The sequence below is a fragment of the Pongo pygmaeus genome, chromosome 1 (genome assembly GCF_028885625.2).
Source record: "Pongo pygmaeus isolate AG05252 chromosome 1, NHGRI_mPonPyg2-v2.0_pri, whole genome shotgun sequence".
Classification (NCBI taxonomy): Eukaryota; Metazoa; Chordata; class Mammalia; order Primates; family Hominidae; genus Pongo; species Pongo pygmaeus.
Genome location: NC_072373.2, coordinates 100,224,683 through 100,244,044, shown reverse-complemented (window position 1 = coordinate 100,244,044; position 19,362 = coordinate 100,224,683). Strand labels below are relative to the sequence as shown.

Here is a 19,362-nt window from a genome sequence, read left to right as displayed (position 1 = left end):
AAAATCACTTACCATAGAGAAACCAAAAAAAAGAGAGCAGAAAAAACCTATTGTTTCAAGTTTGATTTTGCTCTAGTAAACATTTAAGTATTATGTATATTTCCATTTATATTATCAAGATTCAGAAGATAAACATACAGTATAATTGGAGAACTCTGGATTCACTTTAGAAAAAACTATTGATATACAATAGTCTTATAATCACTTTAATAAACCACATATAATACAAGTATAGGTAATAAACATTACTTAAAATCAAACTGCAAAAAGTACTGGTTCAATTTGCAACCCCAAAAGGAAAATTAAGAGAATACAAATTTTTTTTCTGCCTTTTGGACAAGAAGTTAATAAAGAAGGCCGGGTGTGGTGGCTCACGCCTGTAATCCCAACACTTTGGAAGACTGAGGCTGGTGGATCACCTGAGGTCAGGGAGTTTGAGACCAGTCTGACCAACATGGTGAAACCCCATCTCTACTAAAAATACAAAATTAGCTGGGTGTGGTGGCGCATGCCTGTAATCCCAGCTACTTGGGAGGCTGAGGCAGGAGAATCTCTTGAATCCAGGAAGCGGAGGTTGCGGTGAGCCGAGATCGCGCCATTGCCCTCTAGCCTGGGCAATGAGAGCGAAATTGTCTCAAAAAAAAAAAAGTTAATAAAGAAGATGATGAGTTAAACTATTAAATTGTAATGCCAGCCAGGAGCAGTGGATCATGCCCATAATCCCAGCACTTTGGGAGGCTGAGGCAGGCAGATCATGAGGTCAGGAGATCGAGACCATCCTGGCCAACATGGTGAAACCCTGTCTCTACTAAAATACAAAAATTAGCCAGGCATGGTGGCGCATGCCTGTAGTCCCAGCTACTCAGGAGGCTAAGGCAGGGGAATCGCTTGAACCCGGGAAGCAGAGGTTGCAGTGAGTCAAGATCGCGCCATTGCACTCCAGCCTGGCGATACAGCAAGATTCCATCTCAAAAATAAATAAATTGTAATGCCTTATATCACATCCAAGTATTTAAATCAGTTAACTTTCAAGCTGTTACTTTTTAAAAAGACCTTCGAAGCCGCTAATGGTATTGTTGAAAAAGTGAATGTTATACACTGAAACTAATCATTATAACAAATCTTCAATTTATTGGAAGCAATTCAGCTTCAAAAACTTTAAGTTACAGCAGTCACAGAAAAAAACAGGGAACAGTCAAAAACAATAAAAGAATAATCAGGAGTACTGCAAATTTTTTTGTTTGTTTTTAACACTGTCATGGCTTTATTCAAAACACAGTTGCACAAAAGTATTAACTTCAAAGTTTTTAAGGAGATTCTTGAGGAACTTAACACACTATATACATACTGCCATACAAAGAGCATTAAAATAGGACCGAAAACTTCTACAAAATATAAAACCCACCCTTACTTATTTGCATGAAAATACCACCCACAAAGCTAAATAAGTCTTAAAAGTTACCTGGAGGCTCTAAGTGTTGTTTTCAAACCAAAGTACTCTAATTTTGATTGCACAGTAAGATGATTGATAAGAAAGTCAATATATAGATTTCATTTTAAAAATAAGTATTTTGTAATCTGGCATAGTATGTAATGACAATTGTTAGGAACTAGAACAGGGAATTTCAGTTTTTAAAAGCAGAAGAAAAATGTTAGTTTTTTGGGGATTCCAATCCCCTCACTAAACTTATCCCAAGGGTTTTATTTCAGTCAGTTGTACAACATTTTTAGTTTCTCCACAAGTAACATCATAATTTTTACTTTAAAACACCAAGTCATACATTTTACACTGTAGAAGCAGTAGCAGCAGTACTATACTCAGTATTTAAATATGTCCCAGTATAGAAGCATAACTTCAATTAATTTGCTGACACTAACTTTTTAAAAACTTACAAATATTCAAAACAAAGGGAAAAAATTTTAGATAGCTAAGATTTAAAAAGCCATTGCCTTGAACATGGAGCCTCCATAGCAAAAGAGGAAATATACTTGTATACTCATTATATTTTATTTAGTAGCCATGTAAGGAAACACACACTCACTTATCCCAAATATTTTTCTACTTTTAATGGACATCCACTTGAAAACAAATCTTAATTTTAATGTTGATTTAGTTTCAAATACTTTTCCAGCTGCCTAGTATATTCCAATTAAATGCTATTATTATATCTGCTTTAAAACTGGGAATTAAAGGTTAGAAATACTTTGCAGAGTGGTATCCAAATCATTTGAGAGGCCAACATTAAAATTTGACCTTAATGTCTTATTAATATATCAACAGGCAATTGTTCTGACTTTTGAGGAACACTAACACTGCTTCCAAAAGCGCCCCTGCTTTTCTTTCTTCATCCTACTAATATTGTCTTAGATGTTGTCAACCAAGAAACATTTATGGTAAGCAGAGCTTACTGCATAAAACTGTATTGATAATATATTCTTATGTCAGAAAATACTCAATTTCTTCCACTTCACTTATTTAAAACCCAGACAGGACTGAAAGGTAGTTGAGGTATAAGACTAAAGGTTTTCCTGGGTTTCACAAGTTTCCCAACTTTCTTTTGAGAGAGCGGGAGGGAGTGAAACAAGAAGGGAAGGTGATCATAAAGGAATTGCTAAGAAGAAAAAGAATGCACACCTAAAAACAAAACAAAATAAACAACCATCGGCACGTCATGATTTGCAGCCTGACAAAAGGGCTCACCTGCATGTCTCTGGACTTAGTATAAGCAATTTTTCCTTCAAAAATAAAATCTTATCAGTCACCACTAAATCATGAACCATATTACTGAATAGAACCTCCACAAAATCCGTGAACTATGTTGCTGAATAGAACCTTTACTATTCTGCTTCTATTTTCCAAGTTACTTGTGATAAAAAAGCAGCCAAACACTCTTAGTCAAAAAAAAAAAAAGGTAACTGCCTTCAAACTAAAGATCCCTGGATCACCTCTAAAAAAATAACCAACTTACAACTCAAGAGACTATTGTCATTTTATATTATAGCAAACTGTAATTTCAGTTAATTTATAAATAAAGAATGAAATGCACCATACTACACCTGTGTAAAAGTGATCATGTTTTAATTATGGGCTAAAAATGACTAATACAGTAAGCTTGAATTTAAAAAATTAAGTCTAAATAAATTGCTAGGGAATTCCACAATGGGAGTCAATGAAAATTTTTCTCTACATACAATATGATCATTAACAGACTAGTTCTTATTTGGAATGATAAGGCAAAAATAGTAAAACCACACTTTTCCTATAAAAAGTTACACATTATCTTCTGTAGGGATAGCTATCGTACATGAATAAACAAAGATGTGATCACTCTATTGCACACCCAGAAACATTAGAGAATCTGGTCTTAGAATGATCTAGTCATCTTCTTCCTCTCCATCATCTTCAGCATCTCGTTTCCTCTTCTCCCCTCGAAGACCTCCTTCTTCTTAAAGAGTGGAAAGAAAAAATGCAAAATGCTTAATTTTAACAAATTAGGATTGGTTACATTACAAAGTTTTGAATCTTAGTGAAAAGTTAATGGCAGGGCCTAGCGCAGTGGCTCACACCTGTAATCCCAGCACTTTGGAAGGCTGAGGTGGATGGATCACTTGAGGCCTGGCCAACAAGGTGAAACCCCATCTCTACTAAAAATACAAAAAATTAGCCAGGCGTGGTGGCGGGCGCCTGTAATCCCAGCTACTCCAGAGGCTGAGGAAGAATTCCATGAACCTGGAAGGCAGAGGTTCCAGTGAGCCAAGATCGCACCACTGCACTCTAGCCTGGGCAACCGAGCAAAACTTTGTCTCAAAAAAAAAAAAAAAAAAAAGTTAAGGCAGAAGAAAATTGGCCAGGCAAGGTGGCTCACACCAGTAATTCCAATACTTTGGGAGGCCGAGCCAAGCGGATCACTTGAGGTCAGGAGTTGGAGACCAGCCTGGCCAATAGGGTAAACCCCCCATCTCTACTAAAAATATAAAAATTAGCTGGGTATGGTGGCAGGCGCCTGTAGTCCCAGCCACCTGGGAGGCTGGGGCAGGAGAATCATTTGAACCCGGGAGGCGGAGGCTGCAGTGAGCCGAGATTGCACCACTGCACTCCAGTCTGAGCGACAGAGCGAGACTGTCTCAAAAGAGGGAGGGAGGGCAGGCTAAGAGAGGAAGAGAGGAAGGGAGGGAGGGAGGAAAGGAAGGAGGGAGGGAGGAAAGGAAGGAGGGTGGGAGGAAGAAAGGAAGGAAGGAAGGGAGGGAGGGAGGGAAGGAAGGAAGGAAATTATACTTCAAGTTTCCTCTCTGAATTTCTTTAAATTTGAGTAGGTTGAAAACAGACTTAACAGGCTTAGAAATCCATAATTACAGTTTGCTATGCACCCTTGTGGCCACATCATGAAGTACAGATTAAGAAACCAAGGGCTTGACATCAATGCAATTGTTAGTAAATTTTAAAAATTATTTTGAGGCTGGGTGCAGTGGCTCACATTTATAATCCTAGCACTTTGGAAGGCCAAGGCAAGAGGATCAGTTGGGCCCAGGAGTTCAAGACCAGCCCGGGCAACGGTGAGACCCCATCTATACAAAAAACACAAAAATTAGCAAGGTGTGGTGGTGGGCACCTGTAGTCTCAGCTACTTTGGAAGAGGCTGAGGTGGAAGGATTGCTTAAGCCTAGGAGGTCGAGGGTGCAGTGAGCTATGATTGCCCCACTGCACTCACTGCTGACAGAGACCCTGTCTCAAAACAATAAAATGAAATAAAATAGGCTGGGTGCGGTGGCTCACACCTGTAATCCCAGCACTTTGGGAGGCCGAGGCAGGCGGATCACGAGGTCAGGAGATCGAGACCAACCTGGCTAACATGGTGAAACCCCATTTCTACTAAAAATACAAAAAATTAGCCGGGCGCGGTGGCGGGCACCTGTAGTCCCAGCTGCTCGGAAGGCTGAGGCAGGAGAATGGCGTGAACCCGGGAGGCGGAGCTGGCGGTGAGCTGATATCGCGCCACTGCACTCCAGCCTGGGTGACAGAGCGAGACTCCGTCTCAAAATAAAATAAAATAAAATAAAATAAAAATATTGGTTGGCCATGGTGGCTCACATCTACAATCCCAGCACTTTGGGAGGCTGGGGTGGGCAGATCGCTTGAACCCAGAGTTCAACAACACAGCCTGGGCAATATGGCGAAACCCCATCTCTAAAAAAAAAAAAAGATACAGAAATTAGCCGGGTGTGATGGTATGTGCCTGTAGTCCCAGCTACTTGGGAGGCTGAGATGGGGGGATCACCTGAGCCCAAGGAGATTGAGACTGCAGTGAGCTGTGATTGCATCACTGCACTCCAGCCTGGGTAACAAAGACCCTGTTTCAAACAAAGAAACAAACAAACAAAAATATATATATGTATATATATATATATAAATTTTTAAAGGCCTAGAAAACAAATCTAAAAAGAGCACTAATTATCTGGAGTTCAACTGCTCCTCTCTTATAAGATAAGGCTTCACTCTCTCCAAAATGAGACTCTATAAAAATAATAAATTGAGCTCAAGGTTCCATTCATCTCTTCATTTGTTTTTAAAATAAATGTTATAAGCTGTTTATGAGTTATGAATTAATGAGTGCCCTAAGACAATTACTCTTAAAAAAAAAAAAAACTTTTATAACTTTGAAGGCACTCTATGATAAAGCAAAATCAAAGGGATCAGTAAAACTTGGCATTATAGGCTCATTCTTTAAAGTGTATGAAATATAAATAAAGTGTATAAAAAATGACTATGTCTTTAATTTTAGAATTTGTTTATGGCTAATGTAACTCACCCTCTTCTTCCTCTTCTTCTCCTTCTTCAACATAGTCATCATCATCTTCTTCATCCTTGAAATTCAAATATTCAGTTTGAAAATTAAAAAATCATATGGATTTTTCACTCTTTCTTGTAATATATTCCAACAAGAGCAAAGAAACTATGGTTATTCTGTGTTTTGACAACCTCTGCCATTCTTATAAAGGTCCTTTTTAAAACCTAACCAAAGGGCCGGGCGCAGTGGCTCACACCTGTAATCCCAGTACTTTGGGAGGCCGAGGCGGGCGGATGACCTGAGGTCAGGAGTTCCAGACCAGCATGGCCAACATGGTGAAACCCTATCTCTACTAAAAATACAAAAACTAGCCAGGCATGGTGGCAGGCGCCTGTAATCCCAGCTACTCGAGAGGTTGACATAGGAGAATCGCATGAATCTCAGAGGCAGAGGTTGCAGTGAGCTGAGATCCCGCTTCCAGCCTAGGAGACAAAAGCAAGGCTTCATCTCAAAAAAAAAAAATAAATAAACCTAACTAAATCTGTAGTTTTTTTTCTCTTTCCTTTTTTTTTCTTTTTTTTTGAGACAGAGTTTCACTCATGTTGCCCAGGCTGAAGTGCAATGGCGTGATCTCGGCTCACCGCAAACTCCGCCTCCTAGGTTCAAGCGATTCTCCTGCCTCGGCCTCTCGATTAGCTGGGATTACAGGCATGCGCCACCACGCCCAGCTAATTTTGTATTTTTAGTAGAGACAAGGTTTCTCCATGTTGGTCAGACTGGTCTCAAACTCCTGACCTCAAGTGACCCGCCTGCCTCAGCCTCCCAAAATGGTGGGATTACAGGCGTGAGCCACTGCACCTGGCCAACTGCCTAATTCTTGTATCAGAAATCATTCTTATACAATCAGTTGAAATAAAGCATCTCCATACCAGAATACCAGTAAGCTATAAGGAGCGAAAGGAATAGATGAGATAGCAAAAAGCATAAAAAGGAACACAATGAAAATCAGGAAAAACTGCAGACTAAACTGAAGAAGGAAAGACAAGAGAAAAAGGGGAAGACTGAATGTGGCTTTTGTTGCAGAATTTGTTCGTTAAAAAAAGAAAAGGTGGGGCCAGGAGCAGCGGCTCACCTGTAATCCCAGCACTTTGGGAGGCTGAGGCAGGTGGATCACCTGAGGTCAGGAGTTCAAGACCAGCCTGGCCAACACAGTGAAACCCTGTGTCTACTAAAAATACAAAAAATTAGCCAGGTGTGGTGGTAGGCACCTGTAATCCCAGCTACTCAGGAGAGTGAGGCAGGAGAATCGCTTGAACCCAGGAGGCAGAGGTGGCAGTGAACCGAAATTGCACCACCCACTCCAGCCTGGGCAACAAGAACAAAACTCCGTCTCAAAAAAGAAAAAAAAAAAGAACACTTAAAGTTCTGTTCTTCATTATATATAGCTCCTACCTCACCAAGACCCCAAATGAATATAAATCCTATTTTTTCCATACTAGTTTCATCAGAAAATATGTCATTGATCGTTTATATTATGTATCTAACCAATGCAAAACTCATTAGAACAAATATTAACAATTCCCAGTCTAAATAAGAGATGTTATTTTTAATAATAAAAAATACTTTAAATTATGAGTTTTTAAAATAAACTTCAATTTAACATTGGGAGAAAATAACTAACCTAAACTCCCAGGGGCTACAGATAACTTGTTCTAGTCAACTGACATTTCCCATGAGCCTACCATGTACCAGTCAGTGTACTAGATGCTAAGATACAAAGGTGAGTGGCACTCCCCTTAAGGAGCTCACCACTTAGCAGGAAGTGGCCAAATGATTTTACAAGTGTCTGTAGGCAATAGAATTCTGATCACGATTCAGAGGTAACAGATGGAGGAGTGACTGCCTAAGAAAAAATATAGAAAGTTTCAATGATGAGGCAACTGCAGAGTTAGGTTTGTAAAGATAAGAATTCACAAAGCATGATTTGGGTGGTGGTTGCACAAGTACATGCATATGTAAAATTCCATGGAGTTGTAAATAAAATCAGTGCACTTCACAAGCTTCACTCAGCAAAAAACAAAAAGTTCATCAGAGGCTCATTTCAGATAGAGTGAACAACGTATTCATACACAGCCATAAAGGTAAAATAGCTTGGTGTGATCATTTAATTTGGAATCGAGGGAGATGAAGCTGGAGGAGAAAGCAGGAGCCGGGCACAGTGGCTCATGCCTGTAATCCCAGCACTGTGGGATGCCAAGGTGGGTGGATAATTTGAGGGTGGATAATTCAAGACCAGCCTGGCCAACACGGTGAAACCCTGTCTCTACAAAAATACAAAAATTAGCCAGGCGTGGTGGCGTGTGCCTGTAGTCCCAGCTACTTGGGAGGCTGAGGTGAGAGGATTGCTTGAGCCTGGGAGGCAGAGGTTGCAGTGAGTCAAGATCGCACCACTGCACTCCAGCCTGGGCAACAGAGTGAGACTGTGTCAAAAAAAAAAAAAAGAAGAAGAAGGAAGCAAAGGCCAGAAATGAAAGGCCTTGTATGTCTTGGGGGCAAGAGGAAAACATTAAAGGGTTTCAAGAAGGCTGATGTATAATCACATTTGCATTAGACTAAACAGGCAGCACTGTGGAGAATACTCCTAAGTGGTGATGCTGTATTCAGAGAGACTATTTAGAAAGCTACTACAAAAGTATAAGCAAGAGATAATTAAGAGAAAGAAACTTAAGTTTTCTTGAGTGCCTATAATGTGCCAGGGACTATATTCTTTACATAGATTATTTTGTTAAATCCTTAATCCTATGAGGTTGATATAACCGGTTTTTTTTTTTTTTTTTTTTGAGACAGTCTTGCTCTATTGCCCAGGCTGGAGTGCAGAGGCACAATCTCAGCTCACTGCAATCTCTGCCTCCTGAGTTCAAGTGATTCTCGGCCTCAGTCTCACGATTAGCTGGGACTAGAGGTGTGTGCCATCATGCCCAGCTAATTTTTGTATTTTTAGTAGATACGGGGTTTCCCCACTCATGTTGGCCAGGCTGGTCTCGAACTCCTGACCTCATGATCCACTTGTCTCAGCCTCCAAAAGTGCTGGGATTACAGGTGTGAGCCACCATGCCTGGCCTAATCTGTTTTATAAATGCAGAAATTGAGGTTCACAGACATTTGTAAAATGTTTCCACCATACCATGCCATTGAGGCTATAACAGATTTGAAAGTTATCTGGGAGGTAAAATCAATAGGTGTTTATGATTATCTGGATATAGTTTGGGGTGGAGGACAATGAAAAAAAAGACAGGTGGATAGACATACGCACACCCACAACTTAGAAACAACTCTCAGATTGCCACAAAACATACTTTATATAGTACTTAGTCCTATGCCTAGAAATTAATTTTCAGTGTAGGTAAGAAGTGTGTATTCACCTGAATTTCTTCTTTCATTAAGTATGAGAGGCCCACTTCCTCTTCTCCCTCTCCCAACTCTGAACCTGCTTCATCTTCATCTTCATCCTCATCCTCATCCTCCTCTTCCTCTTCCTCCTCCTCTTCCTCATATCCTTCCGGTGGACCAGCTTCATTTTCCTCTTCCTCTTCATCATCTTCATCTCCATCTTTAAAAAATCATTTAAAGATGAGTAAATGACTGGGTAAATGTTTCTTCCTAGGATGTTGATGCTTTTTACCCTTGCCCAGTCACTTCAAACTTGTAAGCCAATAGGTGGAAAGTAACTCAGAGCGATACTTTTTTTTTTTTAAGATTTCTGTTTCACAACATTTCTAGTTATACCTACAAACCAAATGCGAGAAGTATGGCTTCTAAATACTGGTATCCAATATATATCTAGATTCTCATGAAAATATTGCATGCACTAAAGTTTGTTTTACTTTGTGAACACTTCAAAACTTTGCTTGTGAGATGTTGGAGAGGCTGCAGAGAAAAGGAAATGCTTATACACTGTTGGTGGGAATGTAAATTAGTTCAGCCACTATGAAAAGCAGTTTGGAAATTTCTCAAAGAACTAAAAATACAACTACCATTCGACCCAGCAATCCCATTACTGGGTATATACCCAAAGGAAAGTAAATCATTCTACCAAAAAGATACATGCACTTGTATGTTCACCACAGCACTATTCACAATATCAAAGACATGGAACCAACCTAGGTGCCCATCAATGGTGGACTGGATAAAGAAAATGTAGAACATACACATGATGGAATACTACACAGCTATAAAGAAAGAATGAAATCATGTCCTTTGCAGCAACATAGATACAGCTGGGGGCCATCATCCTAAGTGGATTAATGCAGAAACAAAAAACCAAATACTGCATGCTCACTCTTACAAGCAGGAGTTAAACACTGGGGACACAGGGACATAAAGATGGGAACAGACACTGGAAACTTCAAAAGAGGGGAAGGAGGGTGGCTGAAGAACTACCTATTAGGCACTACGTTCACTATTTGGGTGAGATGAGGATCAGTAGAAGACCAAACCTCAGCATCATGCAATGCACCCATGGAATAAACTTGCACATGTGCCCCCTTAATCTAAAATAAAAAATAAATCTGCTTATCTATCATTTCATCATTTTATAACAGTATTTATCTGTCAAATTTCTTTTTACAATGAAGAAGTTTTCACTCAATAATAACGAGCAGTATCCCATTACTAACAGCTATTCTGTCATCTCATCTGTTAGTCATCCACTTACCTAAAACTGTATGCTCACAATATAATTCTAGATTATTTTTCAGCCCTCAAAAAGTAATCCCATACCCATAGGCAGTCACTCTCCCATTTTCGTCTCCCCCAGCATCAATCAACCAATAATCTACTTTCTGTCTCAATGGATTTGCCTATCCTGAAGTTTCTGCCTATTCTGAACCATATATATATATATATATATATATATATATGGTTATATATGGTTATATATATATGGTTTTATATATATATATGGTTTTATACATATATGTATATATATGGTTTTTTGTTTGTTTTTTTGTTTTGTTTTTGAGACAGAGTCTAACTCTGTCACTCAGGCTACAGTGCAGTGACACGATCTCAGCTCACTGCAACCTTCGCCTCCCGGGTTCAAGCAATTCTCCTGCCTCGGCTTCCCATGAACTTTCCATATAAATGAAGTCAAACAATACATGGCCTTTTGTGTCTCTCTCCTTTCACGTAGAAAAACATTTTCAAGGTTCATTCATGTGGCATGTATCACTACTTCATTCATATTCATGGCAGAATAATATTGCACTGTATAGATAAACCACATTTTTAAAATCTGTTCATCGGGCCGGGGCGTGGTGGCTCATGCTGGTAATCCCAGCACTTTAGGAGGCTGAGGCAGGTGGATCACGAGGTCAGCAGTTCGAGACCAGCCTGACCAACATGGTGAAACCCCGTCTCTACTAAAAATACAAAAAAATTAGCTGGGAGTGGTGGCGGGCACCTGTAATCCCAGCAACTTGGGAGGCTGAGGCAGGAGAATTGCTTGAAACCGGAAGGCGGAGGTTGCAGTGAGCCAAGATTGCGCCACTGCACTCTAGCATGGGCAATAAGAGCAAAACTCCATCTCAACATAAAAAAAAAAAAAATTCTGTTCATCAGTTGATAGACACTTGGGTTGTTTCTACTTTTCAGCTATTACAAGTGGTTGTTTTAAAAAAAAAAAAATACTATTTAAGAGGTTGCCACTTTTATTAACCAAAAAAAAAAAAGTATTGTTTTTAAAAAAAAAATACTATTTAAGAGGTTTCTACAAATATAAAATTTCACAGAGCTTCATGTTATAATAGTCATTAAATTCCCCAAAACTATAGGAAATCTGAAAGAAGAAATACTGGCTAGAGCTATGGGTTTTTAATTTTTTCTTGTCTTACTAATATCTTGTTGTAGATTTTTTTTTCACACCTAAATTTCCAGGCCCAATCTAATTTGAACAGCTACAGCAGAGGCTATAATTATGACACACGTATGAGTATTAAGAATGATTACCCTCATCATCCTCCTCTTCAGAGTCCGGCGCTTCATTATCCTCCTGATCAAATCCATCTAAGTATGTGATTTGCTGCAGCAGTTCAAAAATACTTTCTCTATAATCTTCAAGGTTTGTGATCTCACAGTTAAACAGGTCAAGACTTTTCAAATTTTTAAGATTTTGCTGGAAAAGTAAAGTTAAAACTTACATTCAAGATTTAAAATACCACGTTATTTCTTTTTTCTTTTTTTTTTTTTTTTTGAGACGGAGTCTAGCTCTGTTGCCAGCTGGAATACAGCGCCGAGATCTCCGCTCACTGCAACCTCTGCCTCCCGGGTTCAAGCGATTCTCTTGCCTCAGCCTCCCGAGTAGCTGGGACTACAGGTGCGCACCACCATGCCCAGCTAATTTTTGTGTTTTTGTTTTGTTCTGTTTTGCTGAGACGGACTTTTTGCTCTTGTTGCTCAGGCTGGAGTGCAATGGCACGATCTCAGCTCACCACACCTCCGCCTCCTGGGTTCAAGCGATTCTCCTGCCTCAGCCTCCCGAGTCGCTGGGATTACAGGCATGCGCCTCCACACACAGCTAATTTTGTATTTTTATTAGAGACGGGGTTTCTCCACATTGGTCAGGCTGGTCTCGAACTCCCGACCTCAGGTGATCTGCCTGCCTCGGCCTCCCAAAGTGCTAGGATTACAGGCGTGAACCACCGCGCCCGGCCTCATTTTTGTATTTTTAGTAGAGACAGGGTTTTACCATGTTGGCCAGGATGGTCTCGATCTCCTGACCTCATGATCCACTCACCTCAGCCTCTCAAAGTGCTGGGATTACAGGCACGAGCCACCGTGCCCGACCACATCATTTCTTTTTAATTTATGATCCAGAAAATATATATTTGAAATTGAGAATGATTTTTGTATTTTTCGAGTTTTATAATGAAGGGTTATTATATCAAGCACAACCAGCTCACCTTGCTAATTTTTTTTTTTTTTTTTTTTTTTTTTTGTAGAGACAGGGTCTCACTATGTTGCCCAGGTTGGTCTCAAACTCCTGGACTCAAGCAATCCTCCCACCTCTGCCTCTCAAAGTGCTGGGATTACAGACATAAACCACTGTGCCCAGCCTCCAATCTTTTTTCAAAATCAGAACAATAATTTTCAGCATGTCACTTTTTCTTTTGCTTCCCTCAAACCAGGAAAGAAGGGGACAAATAATAAAATACTCAAAAAATAATCAAGAAGGAAGGAAAAAGAATGAAAGAAGGTTAAAAAAAAAAAAAAACTGGAAATGTTAAAACCAGATAGTCAACTCCTGAAGTTGATGATAAAATAAATTTCTCATTGACTTAAAAAATTCAACTGAATATTTTAGTCTAAAAGAAACAAAAGCAGTAACTGCCTAGATCACAACATACAAAAAATTCATGTTTTAAGAGTTAAATAGAAATTAATAGACACAAACAAATCTCAGAAAATTTAACCAAAAAAAGCAAGTCCAGAGACAAAACCATTCCACTTACCAGAGCTTCTACTGTACTGAGATCTTTTATTTTGTTTCCACTCAGATTGAGGTAGGTAAGATTTGGACATTTCTCTGCCAGGACTTCCAAGCCTCCAGAAATTATATTATCACTAAGCTCCAACTATACATTCAACAAAGGAAGAAAACAAAGAATGGTAAAAGTATCATATCAAACATTTTTTTTTTTTTTGAAATGTAGTCTCACTCTGTCGCCCAGGCTGGCGTGCAGTGGTGCGATCTCCACTCACTGCAACCTCCGCCTCCTGGGTTCAAGCAAATTCTCCTGCCTCAGCCTTCCAAGCAACTGGGATTACAGGTGCCCGCCACCACACCCAGCTAATTTTTGTATTTTTGGTACAGATGGGGTTTCACCATGTTGGCCAGGCTGGTCTTGAACTCCTGACCTCAGGTGATCCACCCGCCTCGGCCTCCCAAAGTGCTGGGATTACAGGCATGAGCCACCGTGCCTGGCATATCAAAGATTTTTAAAGTATATCAATTTGAAGAAAAAAAAACTGTCATTCTCTCTGGCTTCAAGAAACTATCACTACAGATCATTAATTTCCAAATCCCTTTCTACATCTGCCAAATAATGTATTAGAACACCTACATAATGGGCTCTTAACCCAGCTTGGATTCCAGTTGTACTACATTTGGATTTCATGATGTAGAGAAAAATATTTGGTATATATTAAATCCAAATTCATATTATAAGGCAATTCCACTATTAGATTTAAATTTCTAGGCCGGGCACAGAGGCTCACTCCTCTAATCCCAGCACTGTGGGAGGCCAAGGCAGGAGGATGACTGGAGCCCAGGAATTTGAAACCAGTCTGGACAACATGGTGAAACCCTGTCTCTGCAAAAAATACAAAAATTAGCCAGGTGTGGTGGCGCATGCCTGTAGTCTCAGCTACTCGGGAGGCTGAGGTGGTAGGATGCTTGAGCTTGGGAGGCAGAGGCTGCAATGAGCCAAGATCTCGCCACAGCACTCTAGCCTGGGCGACAGAGTAAGACCCTGTCTCAAAAATAAATAAATAAATAAATTTATAAAAGCAGTATTAGAGCTGATTCTCAAAATCCTATATAACTTTTTCTTATCTCTAGAAACTTAAAACTTCTAATTAGCAAGCAGAATGGTCATTCCATTTGGCCAAACACTAGACATAATGGCCGTGGCATTGAAATCATGATGCTTCATGTAAATGCCAACTTACTTTTCGAAGTTTATTTAAGCTGGGAAGCCGGGCCAGCGAACTTAGTTCCACATTAGCCATACTCAGAAATTCTAGTTCTTTGAAAGTGTCATTCAGGCCTTCAATTTCCCCATTGACACACAGGCAATTATCAAGGACTAACTCTGTCACCTGTAAGAGGGGAAAACATTAATTAATGATTCTTTAGTTTGTAATCTGTTTAGGTAGAGACCTGGGTCTTGACACTCTGGAAATGTAACTATTAAAACCACCAATCTCCAGTTTGATTGCCCGTCAGTTAAAACAAAACACAACACAACAGAAACCCCACCAATCCCCTTACACGGATCCTTTTCATTTCCCCCCAAAACTGATATACGATCTAAAGTCATCACTATAAGTAATCTTTTAAATTTCTTTTTTTTCTCTGTTTTTTGAGATGGAGTCTGCTCTGTTACCCAGGCTGGAGTGCAATGGCATGATCTTGGCTCACTGTAACCTTCGCCTCCTGGGTCCAAGCAATTCTCCTGTCTCAGCCTCTCGAGTAGCTGGGATTACAGGTGCATGCCACCACTCCCAACTAATTTTTTTGTATTTTTAGTAGAGACAGGGTTTCGCCATGTTGGCCAGGCTAGTCTTGAACTCCTGACCTCAGGTGATCCGCCCCCCCCTCGGCCTCCCAAAGTGCTGGGATTACAGGGATAAGCCACCTCGCCCGGCCATTTTTTAAATTTAAACTTGTACTAAAGTTCAATGCCTGCTTCAAATCACTGATGCATAAGAAACAAACTTTGAAGAAGTTCCCATGTGAAACCTGTTTCTGACCCTGATAAGGAGGACCCTCAACATCAGAGAATATATTTATGCAAGGAGCGGGTACCTGAGCTACCAGGAAAAGATTCAAGTGAGCTGCCCTAAAACCTACAAAGAGTGCCAGGCGCGGGGGCTCACGCCTGTAATCCCAGCACTTTGGGAAGCTGAGGCAGGTGAATCACTTGAGGTTAGGAGATCAAGACAAGCCTGACCAACATAGCGAAACCTCGTCCCTACTAAAAATACAAAAATCAGCCGGGCGTGATGGTGGGCACCTGTAATGCCAGCTACTCGGGAGGCTGAGGCAGGAGAATCACTTGAACCCGGGCAGCGGAGGTTGCAGTGAGCCAAGGCCACACCATTGCACTCCAGCTTGGGCAACAGATCGAGACTCTATCTCAAAAAAAAAAACCTACAAAGAGAAGAAACTGTTTAATCACTTTTTCAGTTTAAACCTCCTTCTCTTTGGTTCATAAAACCATCATAACTCAAAAAAACCTCCTTACCCTTTATGAAGAAATGTTAGAAAGCTCCTCTGGGAACAGCCCAGAGGGTGTTATTGGTTCTCACATCCAGGCCAAACAGTATCACCCAGAACAATACATTCTTAACAAAATGTTACTTCTCCCTACCACTCTGGTATAATAGCATTTCTGTGCACTTTTCCCCATTCCTCAAGGAGTGGGGCTGAATTCCCTATTAGGTAAGAGTTGTAGTAACAAACTTTCTGGTGTGGGCCTGAATGGACTTAATCTTTAAGGGAAAGGTCGAAGTTCCTGGTTCTCTATACCCAATGTGAAAACCTGTTTGAGGTACCCGAGGGCTAAAATTTGGCAACAAGGAATGCCACCTTCTCTATTTGAATATGATTTTGACATAATTATTTCTGTGGCCAGAGAGAGCATCCTCAGCTCCGTTTTGAAGAAGAGGAAACTATGGCCCAGAGATCAAGAAAGGCTTGCCTAGAGTCACAGTTGGTTTGCGGCAGGACCGTGAATTGGTTGTCTTCAGACTCCCCGTTTAGCTGAGGAGTGGGGGCTACTAGATTTGGTGTCAGAAAACCAGTTCCTCCACTTGTGTAAATCATTTCACTGCCCTGAGACTGTCTGCTAATTTGGATTCTAGAACAACACAATCCACCTTACAAGTATGTAAGGAGGAAAGTAAATAACAAACGGGAAAAGTGCTTTGTAAACTGTCTATACAAATATAAGAGACCGTTATTACAACACAGCGGAAGAAGCTGAAAAAAGGCAACGTCTCGCACTCCCCAAAACTGGCAAAGAAATTACTACAATCACTAAGTGAAAGAATCCTGGCGGGGGAGGAGGGGGCGGGATTCAATTTTCCAACCCAAGCCACCAAAAAGTATTCTAAACGTGTGCTTGTGAGAGACAGCTTTTAAAGTTTGATTTTGCTTTTTCTTTTTCCTGAAGCCTCTAAGAATAAGCTCTAGAAACTTCAAGTTCTCTCCGGGATGATCCTGATAGCAAGCAACTGTTTACTCTCCCTGGCCCCTGCCAATTTCAGAAAACAGGCACTTAAAAAAAAAAAAAAAAAAAAAAAAAAAGTCTTAGTTGCCACTCCACACGCCGGACGCGAAAGCCCAGACAGACCCTGCTCATCCTCTATGCCGATCTGCACAGACACCACCCCAGTTATATCCTTCTATCAATCGGTCGATCCAGCTACAGACAACTCCCTCACTTTCCAATTGTAGGTTTATTTCAGCAAGACTGATGCTTTCCTCTGCGAGGCTCCCCGCTGGCCACCAGCCCCGCTTTCGCGACCTGCCGCTCCGACTGACGGGAAACACCACACGGGGCGGGGACTCCCCAAGGAAAAAAGGGGTCGTCTCCCAACCCGCGTTGTCCTCGCGCCTTCGCCCTGGGTAGGTGAGGCCGAGGAGGCAACCTCGAAAAGGAGGCGGAAACGCCTCCTGCCCGACCCCCGAAAAGTTGACCGCGACCCCGCCTCACGTGGCCCCTCCCAACCCCGTCTCGTCTCTTTAAGGCGACAGCAGTGAGAGCGCATCATTTAGTTTCGGCGAACCCATCTTTAAAGCACGAAACTACTACGTCCCTTATGTTGAGTTTTGTGAAACCGTCTCCAGGGATCAAATTCAGAGTTGCGGCCACACGACGTGCCACATATCGTTACACGGCGGGGGAAGAAGCGGATTACGCCTCCCGTCCCCTCCCCACCTCCGGTCACTGCGACAAGTCCCCAAACTCGCCCGCGGTCGGAGAACCCGCCGCTGACCCAGATTCCGCCGGGCGAAGGGCAGAGGGCGGCGCGCGCGGCTTCCCGGAGGAGTGGGCGCCGCCGGAGCAGACAGTGGGCGAACCCTGCAAGCGACCCCAGCCCGCGCCCGTCGCGACGTCGGACGCCCAGGGCCTCCAGGCCGGGGGAGCCCACCCCCTAAAAAGATGAGTTGGCCGCACTGCAGAAAAGTTGGACTAACTTCTCAGGCGCCTATGGCTGCGGCAGGGGCCGAGTGGGACTGGGGGGTCGCGCCCACGCCGTCGGCCCCCAGGAGGAGGAGTGCCGGGAGCGAAGCGGCGGAGCGCCCCCACCAGCCCGCTTCCCGCCCCCACGAGGCCAGGACGCCCGACTCGATGAAAGCCGAAAGGAGCTAAGCCCCCATGCACACACAAAAACGCCCCTAGAAACTTCAACCCTTCGCCATTTTAAGTAGAAGATTTTAATGATTTAAAACTTAAAATTAAACATTTCCCCAACCCTAATCCGGGGGGGTGGGGGCTAACTTATTACTCCATCCCCGCACACCCACCCAGGACCACCAGAAATCCGATCCTCAGAATATAGGACTGATGGAGAAGGGGTGGGGGCTGAGTCATCTCACCTCCTCCGGGGATCTGTTCCTTAACTCCAGGTTAATCTTCTTCTTCATCTCCATGTCCTCCTCTTGCTCCTTCTTTTCCCTTTCCTGCCTTCCCCAATACCCCCAACCCAAAATTTTTAAGAGATTTAGAAATGAATGAAAAGGAACGCAAATATAAACGCCCACTACCACCAGATAGGTGTGGGGGAGAAAGAAGAGAATAGCAAATGGAGTCCAAGAGTTGGGACTCTAACTCAGCTGCCCCCACCTCCTTGTCCACACACTAGCGCGCGCACACACACGCACGCACGCGCGCACACACATACACACACATACACACACACACCCGCAGTTCCTTCCCCTTCAATGGCTGCTGAGAGACTGAGCCTCCATGACACGGCACCGCCAACCCCCTGGCCTACACTCCACCCACCTCCCAAACGTGTTGGTTGATTCTTCAGCGTCGCATTACTTCATTGGGCTAGGTAAATGTCTATCAGTCTTCAGGGAGGCCCTGGACCAGAAACTCCTTACCTATTGGCTACGATCAAGCGCGCAGTTAATTTTGATAGGTCCAGGAGGGTGTACGTCCCGGAGAAATGATTTTGAATCCCAGTACCCCCCCTACTTTTCTTTATGTAGTTGGCGCGCTTTCCCTGGGCACTCGGACAGTTTCGTTGTCTGTTGGATTTGGTTTTTAGTTTTTGGTTTTTTATTCTGTTGTTAGTGTTAAAGAGGGAGAAAGCATCCTTCCGTGCCCAAGTTGCGATACTGATAATTCATCACACGGCACGCACTGGCTCTTGGCCATTTTAAAAGCATAGCCTCTGCTTTGCAGCCAAGGTGTACAGCAACGTGTGCATCACATTAAAAAGATGCCTTCGTGGCATTGTCCTGCTGGGGTCAGGCTCTTCACAGAGACTGACCTTCCGTGATGCAGAGCTAGAACCACGATTTTAAAGATGGTAGTTTAACACCATAAAAGACAACAATTTTGAAAGCAGTTGGGTGAAGTATGTAAGTTAATAATATTTAAATAAAACTATCCTGGAGGAATTGTTACTGAGTTAATTGTTGCTGTAATAAACACTAAGACCTTGGAGGAAAAACAACGCTGGCCTAATGAAAATCAGACATTTATTAGCTTAGAAATGGCACCGCGATGCCTCTCTAATTTCCCTTTGGTTGGTTTCCATGGAAATCTGTAGGTAA

The 19,362-nt window shown here is 42.0% G+C and overlaps 1 protein-coding gene across 3 annotated transcripts; it reads right to left on the bottom strand.

The window, feature by feature from the left end:
- Nucleotides 1–1,105: 1,105 nt before the first annotated feature.
- ANP32E (acidic nuclear phosphoprotein 32 family member E) lies at nucleotides 1,106–18,624 on the bottom strand. Of its 3 annotated transcripts, none has more exons than XM_054474620.2 (7): nucleotides 18,172–18,624; nucleotides 14,514–14,663; nucleotides 13,295–13,417; nucleotides 11,793–11,958; nucleotides 9,209–9,396; nucleotides 5,808–5,862; nucleotides 1,106–3,446 (listed from the first exon to the last, which is right to left on the bottom strand). In XM_054474620.2, exons 1-7 carry the CDS (start codon nucleotides 18,223–18,225, stop codon nucleotides 3,376–3,378), a joined length of 807 nt encoding a protein of 268 aa, XP_054330595.1. In that variant the 5' UTR covers nucleotides 18,226–18,624; the 3' UTR covers nucleotides 1,106–3,375. The 3 variants fall into 3 exon arrangements, with proteins under 3 accessions (XP_054330595.1, XP_054330596.1, XP_054330597.1); XM_054474621.2 differs by having other exon boundaries at nucleotides 1,106–3,443; nucleotides 18,172–18,577; XM_054474622.2 differs by lacking the exons at nucleotides 1,106–3,446; nucleotides 5,808–5,862; nucleotides 11,793–11,958 and having other exon boundaries at nucleotides 9,226–9,396; nucleotides 18,172–18,577.
- Nucleotides 18,625–19,362: the final 738 nt, after the last annotated feature.